Source organism: Lepidochelys kempii, chromosome 6 (assembly GCF_965140285.1).
Source record: "Lepidochelys kempii isolate rLepKem1 chromosome 6, rLepKem1.hap1, whole genome shotgun sequence".
Taxonomy (NCBI): Eukaryota; Metazoa; Chordata; order Testudines; family Cheloniidae; genus Lepidochelys; species Lepidochelys kempii.
In genome coordinates this window covers 29,634,085-29,652,791 of record NC_136385.1, presented here as the reverse complement: position 1 = coordinate 29,652,791, position 18,707 = coordinate 29,634,085, and the positions used below count along the sequence as shown (strand labels likewise).

The 18,707-nt window shown below is 43.6% G+C and overlaps 1 protein-coding gene across 1 annotated transcript in view; it reads right to left on the bottom strand.

Annotated features, from left to right (window-relative positions):
* Window positions 1–5,944: 5,944 nt before the first annotated feature.
* PTPN5 (protein tyrosine phosphatase non-receptor type 5) overlaps window positions 5,945–18,707 on the bottom strand; it is an 89,030-nt gene continuing 76,267 nt past the window's right edge. Inside the window, exons 11-13 of the mRNA XM_073350621.2 lie at window positions 14,916–15,076; window positions 10,927–11,040; window positions 5,945–6,838 (exon numbers count right to left, since the gene is read on the bottom strand). Coding sequence (XP_073206722.1) covers window positions 6,745–6,838; window positions 10,927–11,040; window positions 14,916–15,076 — 369 coding nt within the window. The 3' untranslated portion in view covers window positions 5,945–6,744. The remainder of the gene's footprint in view (window positions 6,839–10,926; window positions 11,041–14,915; window positions 15,077–18,707) is intronic.

The following is an 18,707-nucleotide window of genomic DNA, read 5'->3' as shown; positions in this document are numbered from 1 at the left end:
TTTGTTTTTAAATATAAAACATTTGGGGTCAGATATTCAAAAGAATTCAACACCCAAGAGCTTCTCTTAAGGCACCTAAATAAGAGACCTGATTTTCAAAAAAGCTCAGCACTCATTGAACAACCTAAATGAAATGGCCAGATTTTTTTAAAAAGTGCTCAACGCCTAGCAGCTTCTGTTGTTCACAGACCTGACCACTTGACTTAAGTGTCCAAATGGGAACTGAGCTTTTTTGAAAATCTACCCTTTTATATTCAGCAATAAACTCTAGATTCTGCCACCCTTCCATGTGGAGTAGTACTTTACTGAAGGAATAATCCTGCTGAAATCAGTGGGAATTCTCCCAGAACAGGGTATTTCTCAGCATGAGTAAAGGTAGCAGAATCTAATCATTTAGTTCTTTTGTTTTATTTGACATAATAATAGAAATGCTAAAATAATAAATACGTAACAGCAACAACAATCACCTTACATTTATATAGCACTTTCCATTCCAAAGGATCCAGACTAGACCTCTTGTTTGTGCCGTGGCTGAAGTAGCGACCACACCTTATCATCGTTTGATGTCCATTCAAAGTGCTGTTAGACTGGTTACCCTGGATTTATGCTAGGTGTAAATGAGAGCTGAGTCTGGTCCAGGAGGACTCTGGGAAATAACCCACCGTTACTTTTTAAAAGTATAGGAGCCTAGCAAAACAAAGACCTGAATGCAAAGAAATCTCCATCACTAGTTGGTTTCCAAAGGTCATCAGAGAGAAATGACTTGCACGTAAAACCTCCAAAGCTTTCAAATGGGAAATTCACGGAATTCTGGCTACTTAGTTAGGTGCCTGAATACATATTTAGTTACCTATCTCTGAAAAACTTGGAACTTTGTATAAAATCTAGAAATAGAACCTCAATCACCTGACTCCCAGTCCTTTGCTCTAATTACTAGACCACATTCCCTCCCCTTCCTCTCCCTCTGATATGGGCAATATAATAGGGTGACCAGATAGCAAGTGTAAAAAATCGGGACAGGGGATGGGGGATAATAGGTGCCTATATAAGAAAAAGCCCCCAATATCGGCACTGCCCCTATAAAATTGGGACATCTGGTCACCCTACAATGTAAGAACCCCCACTAAGCTATTCTTTCCTTTGCTCAATGGATATCTACCAATATGCCAGAGCGTCTTCATTTCTTACATCCGTTTTTTGTATGCACAGTCCAGGGGCACACCATTTAAGCATGCAAAGGAGAAGGATTAGAGCAGGAGGGGCCGTGCCGGACTCTTTCCTTTTGATCCCCGGAGAGAAGTGCTGTTGCAAAAAGCCTTTGCCTTATAAGAAGAAAGCAGAAGACTTGCAGCTGCCACTGGGACCAGAGGAACTCAAGTCAGACATAATAATAAAACTTTGACTCAGGGAAGCATTACAACTTCTCAAAAGAGAAATCTCTGTAATAAGACACATGCTGCTGCAGGAATTCTCTGTCTCGTGGACTCAAAGATGTACTGACGTTAAAGGGGAAGCGGAGGAAGCTGATCACATTGGAAGGGGACTGGCAGGACACACTCTAGAGGGCAGGAATAATGCCCAGAAAACAGTGACAATGAACATTTTAGAATAATAATGGAGCAGCGTGGTTCCTTGTTTGCATTCTGAGAAGCCTGAGAGTGAGACGAGACAAAGAAAAGCAGCACCTGAACACCAGGGTCTGGTGGAGAGAATAAAGGACTGGAAGTCAGGATACTGGCATTCTCTCTATCTTAGAAAGAAAAGGAGGACTTGTGGCACCTTAGAGACTAACAAATTTAGTCTCTAAGGTGCCACAAGTCCTCCTTTTCTTTTTGCCAATACAGACTAACATGGCTGCTACTCAGATATCTATCTTAGGGCTTTGTACAGCAGACCATCAACATAGTAGCTTTCTTTCAGATACTACAAGCCATACTGCAAGCACTGAAACCAACTTGCTGCATCGCTCTGAATAAGTCACTTAACCTCTCTTTGCTTCTCAGCTTCCCCATCAGTAAAGTGGACATAATACTAAGTAGCCTTTTTGGGCCTTAAGGGTATGTCTACCCACCTATTAAACAGCTGTGGCTGGCCCAGGTCATCTGACTGGCTTGCAGGGCTTGGGCTGCAAGGCTGTAAAATTACCATGTAGATGTTTGGGCTTGGGCTGGAGCCTGAGCTCTGGGACCCTGGGATGGGGGAGGGTCCAGAGCCAAGGCTCCAGCCTACGCCCAAAGTCTACATAACAATGTTTAGCCCAGCAGCCTGAACCCGAATCAGTTGACCTGGGCCAGCTGCAACTGTGCCGCAGGTCTTCTATTCCAGTGAAGATGTACCGTACGTGGCCTGTGTAGGCCATCTACATGGAAGTGAATTTCACATCCAGCTGCTGAATTCCATTTGGAATGTGGAGTCTATTGTACTAATGTATCTGGAGTCTGAGAGGAAAGTGTACTCCACCTTCTATCACAGTATAATGCATTCAACTGTCTGGGGTAGGGGAAGAATCCCTTCCTGACCTCAGAAGGCAATCAGCATGCACACTGAAGCACGAGGACTGTCAGCCCTTAGAATGCTTTGCCCTCACAAGTACAGCTGCAAATGTTACTTTCACTCATTTGCATTTCTAATTCTTTTTTGAATGCTGCGAAACTATTTTTCTCTCCGGGAATCCTGAGCTGCCCCTTATTACCATATACTTGCATTTACCCTCGCAGATGTCAGAAATTATACACATATATTTAGGCTTGGCAGGGTGGGGAAGAGAGTTTAACCTCACAGAAAATATGCTTTAATTTTTTTCAAGCAAAAATACAAAATATTAGTTTCACTTAAAAACACCAATGAATAGGACCCAGTTATGATTAAGAAGTTGTAAATTTAACCTCTCATTTTCTGTTTAATATCTCCCCCTGATAAAAATGTCACCAGCCATAACATTGAAATCCCAGTTCTCAGGTTTACAACCCAATCCAGATTCAAACATGCACCTCATAAGATTGCCCATGTGCAAGTTACACAGTACCTCTGCTCCCCCTGCTGTCTCTGCCTGAAACTGCAGGGAACCGAAATGGATAAAGCTGCTGTTTACAGACCTCTTCAATCTCAAGCATTTTACTTAGCTCTTACATAGGACTTTTCATCTGTTGATCTCAAAGCACCTAACAAAGGATGAGAAGCATCATCACTCTCATTCTACTGCTGGGGGGAAACTGAAGCAAGAAGTGTGGTTTGCCCAAAGTCATACAGCAAGTCAATGAGTGACGAGCACAACCCAGATCCCTCCTCACCACCAGTCTTCATGCCCCATTCACACCACGTTTCACAAGCTGGAACTGCTCACATGACAAGACAGAAGAAAGACTACCGCTGATTATGCTGAGAAAAATAATTTTTGGTGTGTTTCGAAACCACACGCTGGACACAGGAATTTGTTGTGGTCCTATGGGAAACACTGTGCACTGCAGATGCTAAGTGAGGTCTCTGATATAAGACCACCTGCTGAACTTTGTGGAGCAGGGAGGTAAAAGTGTGGTAGGCCTGTGGTTTTTCACTAGATAAAGTGTCTCCAATAAGGAAAGTGGTAGTGCCCATTATCAGCTGAGTTCCCCCTGTCCTTAGCAGGGCAGCTAAAGATTTCAACCTATTAAGTAGCAGGAAAGAAGGAATCCTGCCCATTCTAAACACCTTTCCCTATACAGGAGCTCTCCTTCCTCTGCTATATTCAAATGCTTATCTAATTGTCCCTTCAGTTCTTAAACTTTATAACCGGAGAGAGAAATGTGTGAATGATGTTAATTATGGCAAGGCCAAGCAATAAATAGGCGGATTAGTGCCAAGTTGGTAAAACAAAATACCATCTCATGAGCCATTTGAACATTTTGGGCATGAGTAACTAGAATGCTCTGCCTGTGGTGATGCAAAGCAGCTGTAAAGCCATTTGAACCAGTCAGTTAAGCCAGGTTTATGGCTGCTTTGTATCAATGAATGGATGCAAAGCAGTGAAAATGCACTGGTGAAACTGGCCGTACATTTTCAAGAGCCCCTCAGAGCATGCTATTAATGCAAAACAGGAGTGAGCAGCAGGCTAGTCTTCCTTAGGTTGAAGTCCATGGAGCTACACTGATTTACACCAGCTGAGCATCTAAGCCTCTGTGTTGATCTTATGGAGCATTATTTACAGTAGTTCCTACTTTGTTTGCTGTGGAATGATTCTCTACTAGGAATTCTCCGCAGAAAAGAGACAAATGTTTAGATTCAGCTACTGTCCCATACCCACATCGCTATCCCTCAGCAACAAATATTCTTTATTTGACGCATGGCATAAATCGTGAGAAAACATGTCATTTTCTTCACTTACTTGGTTTGAATTGAAGGGCACAAAACATCTTAAAACATTATTTGGAGGGGGAGGGGCAGTTTCCATTTACAATGCCATTCTGACCGTCAGTGATGCTTGTTTCTATGAAAGGGTCATTAGACGAGGGTAATGTCACCCTTATAAAAAAGTTGGTAGCAAGGGGAGTAGGATACCTGGTAAGTTTTACATAAAACTAACAGTCATGTTATGCTCAAAATGCTTAAGTTTATTGCTCTATTTAATGACTACCAACAGTTTTTAAAAAAAGAACGCCAGTTCACTCGGTTAGCGTATCACTGAAGGAAATATTTTAAATACAGCAATAAAATCAAGTGGTTTAAAGATAACACATTTTGCCACATTCATGCAAACCCTGCTGACAGGATTTTTACAGAGGCACGGATACAAGGTAAACACAGGTACTGAACCAACAGAAGACATGTCTTGAACTTTTGGGAAAGCTTTCCCCACAGTGACACAGTAAGTTGTATATACGCACAGCTCTTCAGGCCCGATCCTGTGCAGAACATCAGTGGGAGCAGGCGCAAGCCCTTATTGTTCTGAATGCTGTTTTTGATCCCTTCTTGATCAACAAGTGCTATAAATTCTCAGAATTTTCAGCACTTCCTAGAAATGTTTTTTGTTTTTAAAAAAAAGTTGTGGATAGCTTTAATTGTTCACTAGGGTCCCAGTTCAGCAAAGCACTTAACTCACATAGTCAAGTCCATCCATGCTCAGTAAAGTGCTCAAGCATGTATGTAACGATGTGCATGCTTGGAGTCCTTTGCTGAATTGGGGCCTAGAACACAGCCAAGAGCAGCAGAGTCTCTATTGCCTAAAGGGAACTGTTGCTGCACGGATCAGGGGTTTTAGGAACCAGAGACAGTGACAGTCTGAATTGATTTTCAAAGGCAAATCTCTAAACATTGGCCAACATATTAAGGCTGAGGTTTTTCAAAACTTCCTATGGGATTTGGATGCCCTGTTCCCATTAATTGTAATGAGAACTGGGCACTCAGATCAATTAAGGTATGTTTACACTGCAACCAGGAGGTGATTGCTGCTGCTTCGCTGATATTGTTACTCGAGCTACCTTTGATCTAGCATGTCCGACGTGCTGCAATCACACACCTAACTGCAGCGTAGACATTCTCTCAGGGCTTGTCTATACTTAAAACACTGCAGCGTCACAGCTGTAACTCTTCAGTGAAGAGGGAGAGCTTCTCCCATTGGCACAGGTACTCCACCTCTGAGAGGCGGTAGCTAGGTTCATGGGAGAATTCTCCCATTGAGCTACTGTTGTCTACAGTCAGTTTAGGTTGGTTTAACTGCGTCACTCAGGGGTGTGGAATTTTCACACCCCTGAGCAACATAGTTATATCAGCCTAACTTCCTGGTGCAGACCAGGCCTCAGACAGCTTTGAAAATCTCAACCTAACTTCACAGTGCACACGTGACCTCCTTTACTATGTATTCATTAGAGAAGAGCTCAAGTCACAACATTCAGAATCTGTGTTAAAACACCCCAAAATTCATGGGAAATTGTATCATGGATTTTGGTCTGGCTCATAAAGAGAGGCTATTTGCCAAATTCAGATCTGGATCCAAGTTAAGATTTCATAATGCTCACAAAGATTGGGGGAATGCTTGAGTTCAGGGTTTGGTTCAGACTCATCTCTAATGGTCACCATACTTTTCCATTCTTTTCTTGATTCCATGGTATATTGGAGATAAAGAAGTGGCAATCGCCTCATGTCAATGAATTGTTTTTTCTCCCCTCCCTTGGTTCTGCTACATTTTGTGGAATTTTTCTTTTTTCACAAGCAAACATGAGGTGTAAAACATGATTTCAATATGAATCAACTTGAATCATTTAATGCAGAGGCTCAGAAGGTTTATGATATACACAGTATTCGGTAGTTTAAAATGTAAAAACAATCAGAAAAAGGCAAAAAGTTAATTTCAAGCTTAGTCAACATACCATACATATTTCAGCATGACAGTTTCAAAGAGTTCCACACTGTATTTGGATCTATTAGCAATTAAATCATTTTTTAAAAACAGCAAACTCAAGACAGCTAGTGAATTTTTTTTTTGATTTTGTAACAAATGAAGCTACTATTCTTATTTACAGTATAAATAAGCCATTTTTTTGGTGATTATGTTCTGCCACATGTTTAAGACAAGCAGTATCTCAGCTCTTAAAAGTTGATGCAAACAAGAGCAAAGAAAGCAATATCAAAGTAAAACAAATATATATATATATATATATATATATTCAACAAAGACTGCCAAGTTACCATGTGTCTCTTATCAGATCTAAAATATAGCTGACTCCCGTCAAGAGTTCTCTTGGTTTTAACCACTAGGAATATCATGAAAGCTTATTCTTCTGCTGCTCTAGAGAGCTGTTTTTCATACAAGCTCATGACATGGTGGACAAATTGATATTGTTCACAAGTCTGGATCATTCCTCCCCTGAAAAGGAAAGCAGAAAAAAAGAGGAGGGAAACAGTCCTTTTGTTACATGTAAACAGTGCACTTAATGGTGAATGGCACAGCTAAAATGAAATGGATTTACGCTCCAAGAGCCTATTCCTAAGCCCAATGACTGAAGTCAATGGAAAAGCTGCCACTGACTGCACTGCATTTGGATCTGGCCCCAAGTGCCTCTGCTAACCAGTAAATGAGAGGTATTCAGAACAGAAATAAGTTTTACCTTTGCTTTTCTCTCAGTGAGGCCCTAATTCATTGACAATATCATAATTTATTATGTGTTACAGGAGTCATGCTAGGCACTGTATAAATACATAGTTAGACAGTCCCTGCCCCCAAAGAGCTTGCAGTCTAAATAGACAAGACAGGCGTGAGGGGAAACAAGTTAAGGGACTTGTCCAGTGTCACCCAGCAGGTCAATGGCAGAGCTGGGAACAGAAGCCAGGTCGCCTAAATCCCAAACCAGTGCCCTATCAACTGGGTCTCACTGTCTCCCATGCAGTAAATTAGATTTCCTCTCTCTTTCTCTCTCTGATGTCACAGGATGATGCATTCCAGAATACTTCCAGTGAACCAGGAAGTGCCAGTAGGATTTCAGACTAGGCAAAGACATTACAACAGAGAATAGCTCAGATTCTGAGCTGACTACCACCCACATCCTGATTAGTAAGGACTTTCAACATAGAAATCTGGGCTTCACTCAGCTTTCAGTCTAACTGAACTGAAAACCTGAAATGAAAACCGAGTTCACCCGAACCCATACTATAACTAGGCAAGAAGAGAAACGTGATTTGCTGTTACACTCATTGTAATCGTAGGGCGAGGTTGTACGTAAGTGGCCTCCTCCCTTACTTCCCTGCGTAGTGGCTGTGCCCAATCCCAGTTCCTCTGCTCAAGCAGCTCAAGGAGTGCAATCACTGCATGAGGCAGATGCTCCAAAGTCGGCAGGAAGATGGTGGTGTCATGTGTCCCCCCACAACCCCTGCACCAGCTGGCAGGGGTGGGGAACACATGCTGCACCCCTTCAAAGAAACCCCATTACCAGCTGAGCATACCTATTTGTCAATCTGCTCTATTTAGAACAGCATCTTTGTTCGCCTGCTTCAGAGTGTTTCTGTGCACCGCATTTCTGCTGCACACAGCACTGAAAATGTATCTCCATCAGGCTGTGACACACAAGGAATGTTAGTCATATCCGGTGATTACTCCCCATGCAATTCCATTAACAGCTAGGTTGGACCCTGACGTTGTGGCAACAGAAGCAGTGGGGTGGCCATCTAGTTTCAGACCACAGGAAATGATTTTCCTTTTATCTCATTTTCTGCTATGCTGCTGCTTCCTCCCTTCCCCCACTCCTCCCCACACATCATGAGTTCACTGTCCAAGCTTTGGCAAAGACTCGAGAATCTACATTTTCACCCTTCTTTGCCACAGAGACCTTTCAAATACACGTTTTTTTCACTGACAGAAGGTACCCAACATCCCTGAACACCGGCTGAAGGGATGCAGGAAGCATTGCTCAGCCTGTTCTTTGTCACGTCGACTATTTTTCGGACCAAATGCTGGACTCCTGTACAAAGTCCAATACACAGGCCCTTGCAAGGGACCTAGGGAGAAGGAATCTTTGTCCCGTTAACCTGACAGCAAGCTGAAAAACACCCCACTGGCTTTAATAGGAACTACTGCTGTGTAGTCACAGATCCACTGATGACATTACCCTAGAAGTATTTGTTCTTCCATGGAGCAGTGCTTAGCAGCAGCACACGGAGGTGTGTATCGCCCCTACCCACCAGGGGTTCTATGCAGTCTCTCTCCAGTCAAAGAACCAGTGTAGTGACACTCCAGCTAGGGCCTTCTGCAGCTATTGTGGCAAAAGGATTTCTCCCTCTATGGAAAAAGAGGGCACTTCTTTTGCAGATAGCAAAGGTCAGAAGTCCAGGAGGGTGGTAACTGCACTACTCTTTTATCACATTCACCTTATAATGCCAGACTCCAGAATGGGCCTGAGGAAGGCCTCCCCTTCCCGGTGCTGGTGTCTGTTATTTCAGGTCAGTAAAATTAGCTTCCCCAAACCAGATATTGGACATGGCACTGACTGTCTGAAGATGCTCCCTGCTGTTCACACGCAAGAGGAGGATTCTTAGTGCCAACGCTCGTCGTAGGGCTACTGTTCTGCATGTCTTGTAGTGTTTTCCTACTTTCACCTCCCTTGCTCAAAATGTTCATTCCAACCTCTCATCCCCCAACACCACCATGTCCCTGGAGGCTCTTCCACCCCTGCTCAACTGGTTTTCTCTGCCGACTCAACTGGTATAATGGTGATGGGTCAAAGAGGTTGCTGTCTGCTATGCTCCTTTGCAGTGGCTGCCGCCGCCCATGTGCTTGCTCCTGAGGCCACAACGAGACACGGGGCCAGAGGGGCAGTGGTGGCAGCAGACAGACACATGGAGAGATGGTTTCAAAGGGGCTGCTAGCCCCTTTCCCCCCATTCCCTGGAAGCAGCAGGACCTTGCTAGCCATCAGGCCTCTCTCCTGTGATTCATAATGCTGTCCCCTACCCTCATCCCACGAAGGGACCTTCAGGGACAGAGGAGAGGCAGGGCTCCCAGCCTGATCTTTCCTAATGTATCGGGGGCTCCTGCAGGGCCCCGGTCTTGCTCCCCCTCTGATGAAGCAGTAGGTATTAGGCACATTTAAATACCTGCTGTGCCCTCCTCTTCTTCTGAACTCCCATCCCCACAGGCCAGCACTAAAAAATGTACCTCTTGTAGCAAGCACAGTGTTTGTCTGGACACTTTCCGCCCTCATTCCTGTGGCTACCTGGCTGTGAAATACACCCCCCATATTACACTCAGACAGACGTAAGTGGAGGGCATTTCAGATCCAGCGACTCTCTCTGTGCTCGGACAAACCAAGGTTCTGTTCAATGTTTTCTTTTTTCTTTTGTGACCATTCATTGTCTGGGTTGACCTTCATTGAAACAGCCAAACACCCAGCACCTCTGCAGGTCTCTGCCTATCAAGACCACAGCAGAGTGAAAAGCATTTCATTTTCTGCCTCCCACTGAGCAGAACGACTCGCCTGAAATAAGGTTCAGCGTGGGGTTGTGTTTTTCATTCATTTTTTTAAAGAACGTTGATATATTTTTCATGACATTTCTTCCCCTCACTCCATTTATTATTATCGTTAGAGAGAGCATGGGGACACGTTTTGACAGAGCTTCAAATCAAGGAGAGAAGAAAAATAATCTCTCTGGTGCAAAACTCAGGCCCTTCCACGTCGTAGTCAAACCCAAAGGCAACTGGCATGATGAGAAGCCCTTAAACAGAAACCTTTTGATTGTGGAGAGCTTTGCATCTCCTTTCGCATGTCTGCAAACATCTCTTGCCTGTGCGTAAAGAAACATCGCCCAGCCTACACTATCAGCAGCTTCCATACTGCAGTGCTCTTCCACTGAGGCTTGCGATTCCAGCTAGTTCATTTTCTTCATCATTGGTGTTCCATCCTCACAGCTGTGTGCCGGTCTGTGATTCTGAGAGCAATGGCCCTCTCAGCCGTATTCTTTTAGCTATAACTGTGGACCAGATCCTCAGTCAGCGTAAATGAGCAGTAGTTCCATTAAAATAAATCAGCTGTAACTCCATTAAAGTCAAGGCAGCTATGTCAGCTGAAGATCTGCCCCCACTGTGACTTGTTGGGATTGTCGTCTGCTGCTGGGATTTGATAATTTTGGTATCACAGGCTAATACCATAGCACAGATGAGAGGTGCCATTTAAAATTCTCAGTAGTATCTAAGGCCCAAATCCTTCAAAGGTGTTTAGGCACCTATCTCGCATTGATTTCACTGGGAGTTAGGCACCTAAATACCTTTGAGATCTAGGCCCAAGTGACTTAGAAGCCTAAGTCTCACTAAAAGTCAATTGGACTTGACTCATAGCCACTACTTAGGCTCAGGTACTTTTGAAAATTTTACCCACTGACCTAAGGTTTGTCTTTTTTCCCCCCTCATGTTTCTTTTCCCCCTTAAACATGTGGAATTTTTTTTTTTAAAGGAAGAAAATTCTCTTACCTGTCTAGCCGTAACTGGCAGGTTGTTCTCAGTATGTCAATTATCCCCTCGTGCTTCAACTGTTTACAACAAATGCTGGTGGCAATAAAGCAGCCAGTTCTCCCAATACCTGCACTGGGGAGGAGAAAAAGTGTGGGCAAATAACCCAGAAAGAAAAATGTTAAAATTTCATTTATAATGTACGGAGGCTGCTGTCAAATGTGTGAAATAAACAGAATCTCCCATCATCCCTAGGGGCGTGTGTATGGAAAAATCATTACTAATTACTAATAAAAGACATTAGCTTCACTGGGACTTAAGTAATAATAATACAGCTTATACAGCACTTTTAATCAGAAGATGGCAAAGCATTTTACAAAGGAGGTCAGTATCATTATCCCCATTTTAAAGATGGGGAAAATGAGTTACAGAGAGGCGATGTGATTTGCCCAAGGTGACCCAGCAGCAGAACTGGGAAAAGAACCCAGGATGCATCTGATGAAGTGAGCTGTAGCTCACGAAAGCTTATGTTCAAATAAATTGGTTAGTCTCTAAGATGCCACTAGTACTCCTTTTCTTTTTGCGAATATAGCCTAACAGGGCTGCTACTCTGAAACAGGTTTCCAGAGTCACAGTTCAGTGCTCTATCCACGAGGCCCAGCTGCCTTTCTATGGTAGCATGGGGAAGGTTTGCATGGCTCTAGTTAGCTTCAGTGGTGTACTGTACAAGATAGTAAAGTGGTCTTCCACGTTAGGCCTATCAGTCCATCATCACTGTAGCCTCTGAGCACTAAGATGGTGTCTGTTGAAATCTCATAGATAGTAGTTTCACTCCCTTGACATGTTTCAGAGTATTAGATGTTGCTAATATTTCATGATTATGAAAAAAAATAACAGGTACTCTCCCCAAAAGGCTGTGTTCAGCAGCAAAGGAATTTTAGTGATGCACATTATAAAGAAAAAGAGATATGACCTCATGTTGGTGCATCATGCTACAAAACAGAGGATCAGAGACTGAATCCCAGGCATGGACCTTCATTTTGCACACGGGAAGGTGGAAGGACTGGAATGCTGTGAGGTGTATGCCAATGGCTGGTCCACCGCTCAGTTTGGTTGGGAAGCAGCACATCTGACTGCGGCTGGGGGTGATGCCACTGCGGCAGGGGTCTGATGTAAAATGGGATGGAGGTGCTTCTATGGAATGCAGGGCCGCAGTGAAACAGGGATTGAAAGATGCCTGCCATGACTCTGAACCTTGATCCTTCCCTCACCACCTAGGAGCTGGTTGGTTCATTGTTGATGAGGCAAGCCAAGAACAGAAACTTGGTGTCAGCTGAGAATATCTCATGGTGGAGTAGGGATGGCCTCCATGTACAAAAGAGATTAGAAAATAAAGTGGGAGTAGGTGCTTCGCCCCCTCCCCCTCAGAAGCAATTACTTACTAATGTGTGGAATGGACAGTCAGACACAGCAAACCATGTTGTAACCATGAGCTTATTTTTTTCAAGAGAATCCAGCACTTAGATGAGGGGCCCTGCAAGGGCGGGGGGGAACACCCCAGAGCCCGGGCTCCAGCCTGAGCCCTAACGTCTACACTGCAATTTATAGCCCCACAGCCTGAGGCCTGTGAGCCCGAGTCAGCTGACACAGGCCAGCCATGGGTGTTTTATTGCAGTGTAGACATACCCTAAATAACAGAGATACAAATAACCATTATTCCTTGGTCAGATTAAGTTTGAAAGATCTCCCGGGTGTGCACGTCTCAAGATGAGTTTTCATTCATACATGCTGTGACAAATATTGCTTAAATAATTATGACTAACAGCAACACACGCAGTAAGTCTGATGCCACTTCCAAAGTCATTCAGATCTGGAATCTCACAATTCTCTGGATTTGTGCAGGATACAACAATTCACCACTAAAGAAACCACTGATTTTTCTCTTCTGTTATCAATGTAAAGACATTTTTCTGTATATCTGTTTCAGGCCCTGGTTAATGACTAGAGATGATTTTGTTCTCACATGTGCTATGCTATTGTGGCAAAGAGAAGCTGTGAACTCCTCTTACTACCACCATGAAGAATGAGCAGCAAAGCTGACAACACTTCTGCATGTTAACTAATTAAGTGAGCAGTCTCAGGAATAATTACCCTTCACAATCTCCAGAGAACCTACATCCATTTAAACAGTGTTAAAATCATAGTGCAAAGACACTGGCAACAAGTGTTCAGGCAACAACTGGACTTATATATGGCTGTGGCTAGCAAAGTTCCAGCATGGTTTCCCTGACCACTAAAGACAGGATTTTGACCACGTTATTTAAATTTTCAGGGAGAAATTCCTGACCAAGCTGGTTAGGAAAATGGGGCTAGCAATAACTGTGCTTAAATGGTGTTAAGCTGTAGCAGGAACATGGTTAAAATGACAAAATGCAGGCACTACAAAGGAAGAAGGACGATCTTACTTTTCAGGCATAGACCAAGACTAAGGCAATCTAGGTTTAATTTCTGGTGCTGCCATAAACTTCCTGTCTGACCTTCGATAAGTCATTGTTTCTATACCTCAATTCCCAGCCTTCTACTTCCATGTTGCATCCCATTTCCCATCCTTTGTCTGTCTTGTCTATTTAGAGGGGAAACTCTTCAGGGCAGGGACTGTCTCTTACTATGTGTATGTATAGCACCTATTTCACTGAGGCCTGGAGGTTGGTTGGCTCTCTAGGTGCTACGCTGATACAAATAACAAATAATATACAGATCTTCTACAATGCTTTTCATCCATAAATGTCAAAGCATTTTACAAAAGAAGGTAAGTAGCACCCCCATTTTACAGATTGGAAAACTGAGCAAAGAGAGGTAAAGATACTTGCTCAAGTCACATAGCAGGTTAGTGGCAGAGGCAGGAATAGAAACCAAGTCTTCTGAGTCCAGTGCCTTACCCACAGGTCTATGTTAGGAATGACAACCTACCTTTAACATGTACTTGTTATTAAGAATACTTTCAGGATTAGGCTCATGTTTGATTTTTTAAAAGGTTTACTACTTTGTATTTAAGAGGGCTGACAGTATCGGCATCTTTGCAGTGGTTATGCTCTCCTAGAAGATCAAATCCTGAGCGCTGCTGAATACCTGCACCTTCCACTGAAGCCAATGGGAATTGTGGGATTCAGCACATTTTAGGGCATAGGCTAAGGTTTGGTACACTTCCTAATCTTGAATACATACAGTTTACTACATTCACAGCATATATTTTTTCCAAAAGGGCATCTGAAAAAATCAGACACTGCTCTAGTCACCAGCTGTCATATAAAATTCTCTAGACGCCTACTACCCTCTATGTTAATACTTAGGTAAGAAAAATGAACCAAATGTCTTGCATTTCCAAAAATCACCAGTATGCTACTGGAGATGGAAAGACAAAGCAGTAGGCGAGAGAGTAAAACAAGCATGCAAAGCAAAATATGAAGCTGTGGACTGGGGTCAGTATTGCCTGTGAAAGCTACCATGAGATTTCAGTGAGACATACACGGATTCACAGATATTAAGGCCAAAGAGGACCATTATGATTATCATGAATCATTCTTGTAGCTCTTTTCAGAATACTTTCCAATTAATTATATACAGAGGTAATAGCTCCCTGATTACTTGTACCTGGGCACCACCAGTTGTTAGCTCAGTGATCAATTCCTCTTTATGCATCAGCATGAGATCTAATATAGAATTGCCCTAAGTCAGTTGCAATACTTTTTGTGTCATAAAATTATAATTATAATTTTTAGAAACTCCAAGGATATTTTACTAGTGGCTGCATGAGACCTCCAGCATATGTCTCCCAGACTGAATTTCCCTGTGATAAAGCAGTTTTTCTTTTTACAGATTATAAATAAACGTTTAAGGAGATGCTCATCCTGTTTCCTTGCAATTGCATGAAGTTTTTCTTTTCTCTGCTAGGTCTTTAAGACACTCTATGTCACAGAGCTCCATGGAGACATAATACAGCATTAACTTACCTGCAATGGACAATGACTGGGGCATTCTTTTCTTCTGCACATTGCATGGCCTCTTCCACATCCCGCACCAGTTGCAAGAGGGCTGGTGCTTGATCTGGTGTCTTTTGGTCTGGCCAGGATGTATACCAGTAATGTCGCAGGTTTCTTACTTCACCACCTTTCTGTGACCCAATTATACAGAAAATTAGTACACTACTGCAAATATTTTCAAAGATTCTTCATCAAAACTGATAAACTATGACAATCTGTTTCTTTGGGCATGTCTATGCCACCAGCGAGTCTCCAAGCTTGTGTCGACAGACTTGGGCTCACGGGGCTCGTGCTACAGGGCTAAAAACAGTTGTGTGGATGTTCAGGCTCAGGCTCTGAAGTCCAGGGAGGATGGTGGGGCTTCATAGCCTGAGCCACAATGTCTACACTGCTATTTTTAGTGCCACAGCGCAAGCCCAAGTCTATAGATCCTTGCTGCTGTGAGTTTCAAAATGCAGTGTAGCCACACCCTGTGAGAACAGCAGAAGTAAACCAGTGCGAAAGGAAAACAAGCACCCACACACAAAGCCACAAAACGCAGAAATTCTGATTTCAAGGCTCACTACTGCACTTGAGCAAACTGCTAAAAAAAATTCACTAAAAACCCTGCTAAACTCTCATGTCCTTTTTCAGAGTTTTCCGTCCCAGCTCCTCCACATTAGTGCCAAGAGTTGTGTGCAAAATGATGTCTCCTTTATACCAGTCTACAGTCATCTTACTCTCCTCCTGACAGATTCATTCAGGAAGGCTACAGTGGTTTATAACACAATTGGTTTAATGAAGTATTTGATAGACTCTCAGATAAATTGATCGATTACCCTTTCTGTTGTATATTTTATATAAATAATAATATACACACACACAGCAAGACATTCAGAGACATTGAGGAAAGCGAGATTTGTGCCTTTAGTTATGGCCTCAAGTTTTTGGGCATCAACACAACCCACCTTAGGCCTAAGTTTCAGAGGTGCTAAATGGAGCTAGCGAGCCTCAAAGTCTTGGGCTTAGCCTTGCAGAGACTGTCTGGAGCAGCCAGCATTTGGCTGAATAATTCTCTTCAAAAGGCAGGAAAGCGTCCAAGGAAAGTAACCTTTAGCTTCCACAGACTTCCTTTAAACACTTGACTGAGTTTTAAGGAAGCAGTGGAGAGCAATTTTGGTTTCAGACTAAGAACTAGGAGTAACATTTTCAAAAATGCCTAAGGCCCAGATTTTTAAAAAGTGTTGCTCTGCTCAGCATTGCAATGCCTAATTAATTTAGTCTTATTTTCAAAAGTGATGTATACACTAAGGAAACTTAGTCTCACTGAAAGTCAATGGGACTGCAGGCTGCATGACCATCCCTCCCTGTCACACTATGAGGGAGGCCATGCCTCCTCGCTGCCATGTACCTGTAAAGGTGAGCTCAAAAGGGAGGAATTAGCTGCACCCAGTGCTCCGTCTGTCTGAGAAGGATGGCAGTTTGTCGTCAGCCAGGGCAGGGCTGCAAATAGTTAGTAGGCTCTGACCTGCAATCAGGGCAGAGTGGTTAAGCAGTATGTGAGCCCCAGATAAAGTCGAGTACCAACGAAGTCTAGAGGCTCCGGCAGGGGTGAGCACCAGCAGAGTCTAGGGGCTCCAGCAGGACTGAACAGTAGGGTACCACAGGCCTCCTGGCCAAAGGTGGGGGTGCTGCCACCCCAAAGGTAGGGTGGTAGGGGGATGTGGACCCACCCAATTCCCTCACATCCCAACCCAAGGCCTTAACAGTGGCAGAGTAGTCCGCCACTGGGTCAGCTGGGATCCGCCAGCAACATGCTGACCTTGTATCCAGCCAACACTCAACCAGTCATCTTGTTCCTTTGGGCTACTTCCTACATCCCTGGAATTTGGTACCTCTGTACTGTGGGGGTCATCTGTCATCTTGGAGAACTCTGGCCAGTCTTCAGGCAGCAGGCCCAGCCCCCAGCAGCTCCTTGGCATCTCGGTCGGCTGGCGGCCGGGAGAGATCCGGCCAGTCCTCAGCCGGTAGCCCCAGCAGCTCCTCGGTCCCTCAGTCGGCCAGCAACCCTGGGAGCTCTGGCCAGTCCTCAGGAGGCAACCCCCGCAGCTCCTCTGCAGGCTCCAGCAGCAGGCGGGATGCATCTGTCTCCCGTGACAGCTCCAGCTCAACTTCTGCTTCCTGTTCCGCCCTTCCGTTTATGGCGGGGCAGAAGTGGCTCCCCTGGTTCTGCCCACCAGAGGGCGTGTCGTGGTCCCTCCCTGTCACTCTCTGAGGGAGGCCATGCCTCCTCACTACAGGGACTTGAAACTCTTAAGTCACTTTTGAAAATGAGACAGGCTCTCAAGGCAGTTAGGATTTGCAAAGCTGAGCAGAGAAACACCTGAATACCTTTAAAATCTAGGCCTAAGTCTCACTGACTTTCAGTGGGATTTGGGCACTTTAAGTCCAGATCCTCAAAGGTATTCAGGCTCCTACCTTCCACTGAAAACAATGGGAGTTAATTGCCTAAACACCTTTGAGGATCTGGGCCCAGAGTCACTTTTGAAAATGAGATGTACGAGCCTAAGTCATTTGGCATTTTTAAAATTGCACCCTAGGCTCCTTGAGAGCCAAGCCATGGCAGTTAAGAGCACTAGTTTTATAACTACATTTTGAAAACAGATTCCAAATATTATGAAAAACAGTGGTTCCAAAACACAAATGCCAGAAGAAAAGAAACAAGAATACTTATGTGAAGTTACTCTTCTAGGGGATGGGAAAAAAATAATCACTAGTTCAAGATGCATTTAGTTTTCTTTACATTGTTCCCAATTTTAAACTTTCCAATCAGAGAACCCTGAATTCAGTGACACTGTATACATCCATTCCTACTGAAAAGAAAATACTCTTTTATCTATGCTTCATTGAGATTCAGGAGGCGTGGGGTTAGGTTGGGAAGAAACAAGGTTTAATTGGTGGTTCAAAGCCCAGAATCATGTTACTGCTAAAGCTGGGATAATCAGTCAGTGGCTAGACCCTTGTTAGGTTCCTTTTAAAACGAAAAAGGCTTCTTTCTCCCTTTTGCTTTATTTGTTTCTGAATTCCCAAAGCCTGCTAAGGCCTGACCTGTGTCCTGAAAGAATTATGATAAACCATCCTCAAACCTTGTTGCTGAGAAATGCGCATCAGTCTCTGGAGTGCAGTTGGTGGATCACATTAAATTTCTAATCAGTTTAGATGCTGCAACATCCTACCTCTATCTAAGGGAGAATGTCCATGGCATTGGAGAATGTGACGCAATTAATGGTAATGGTTTTCATTACCATGCCATTTATTGTAAGTATGGGTCCAGAGTGACAGGCATTATTGCCACTATATGATGAAAGAACAGTCCCAGACAATGACATCTCACTAAACAGCTCCTTTATTTCTCTTCTGGCAGCTTGGAACCATTCACCTACCAGCTTCGTTTTTTTAGTACTGTCCCACTGATGCTGAAAGCTGAAGTGTTGCTTAGTTGAATAACCAAGTGGGGATGTGACATTAAAATGAATGAAAGGAACAGGTTGTATGGAAAAGGAACTATGGGCTTGGACACATGCAATGCCAATCAAAGCTTCAGTGTCATGTGTGTCAGCATAACATTCTCATTTCCTGAAGGGATATAGATTATAAATTTAAACCGTTTTTAGTCCTCTCCTTTTTTATCTGCTGCCTGCTTTCTCCACCTCTTTTCATCTGCCTTGGGGTGGCTGGTGTTATCAGACATCTCTGATCCCAACCCACAATTTGGTTTTAAAA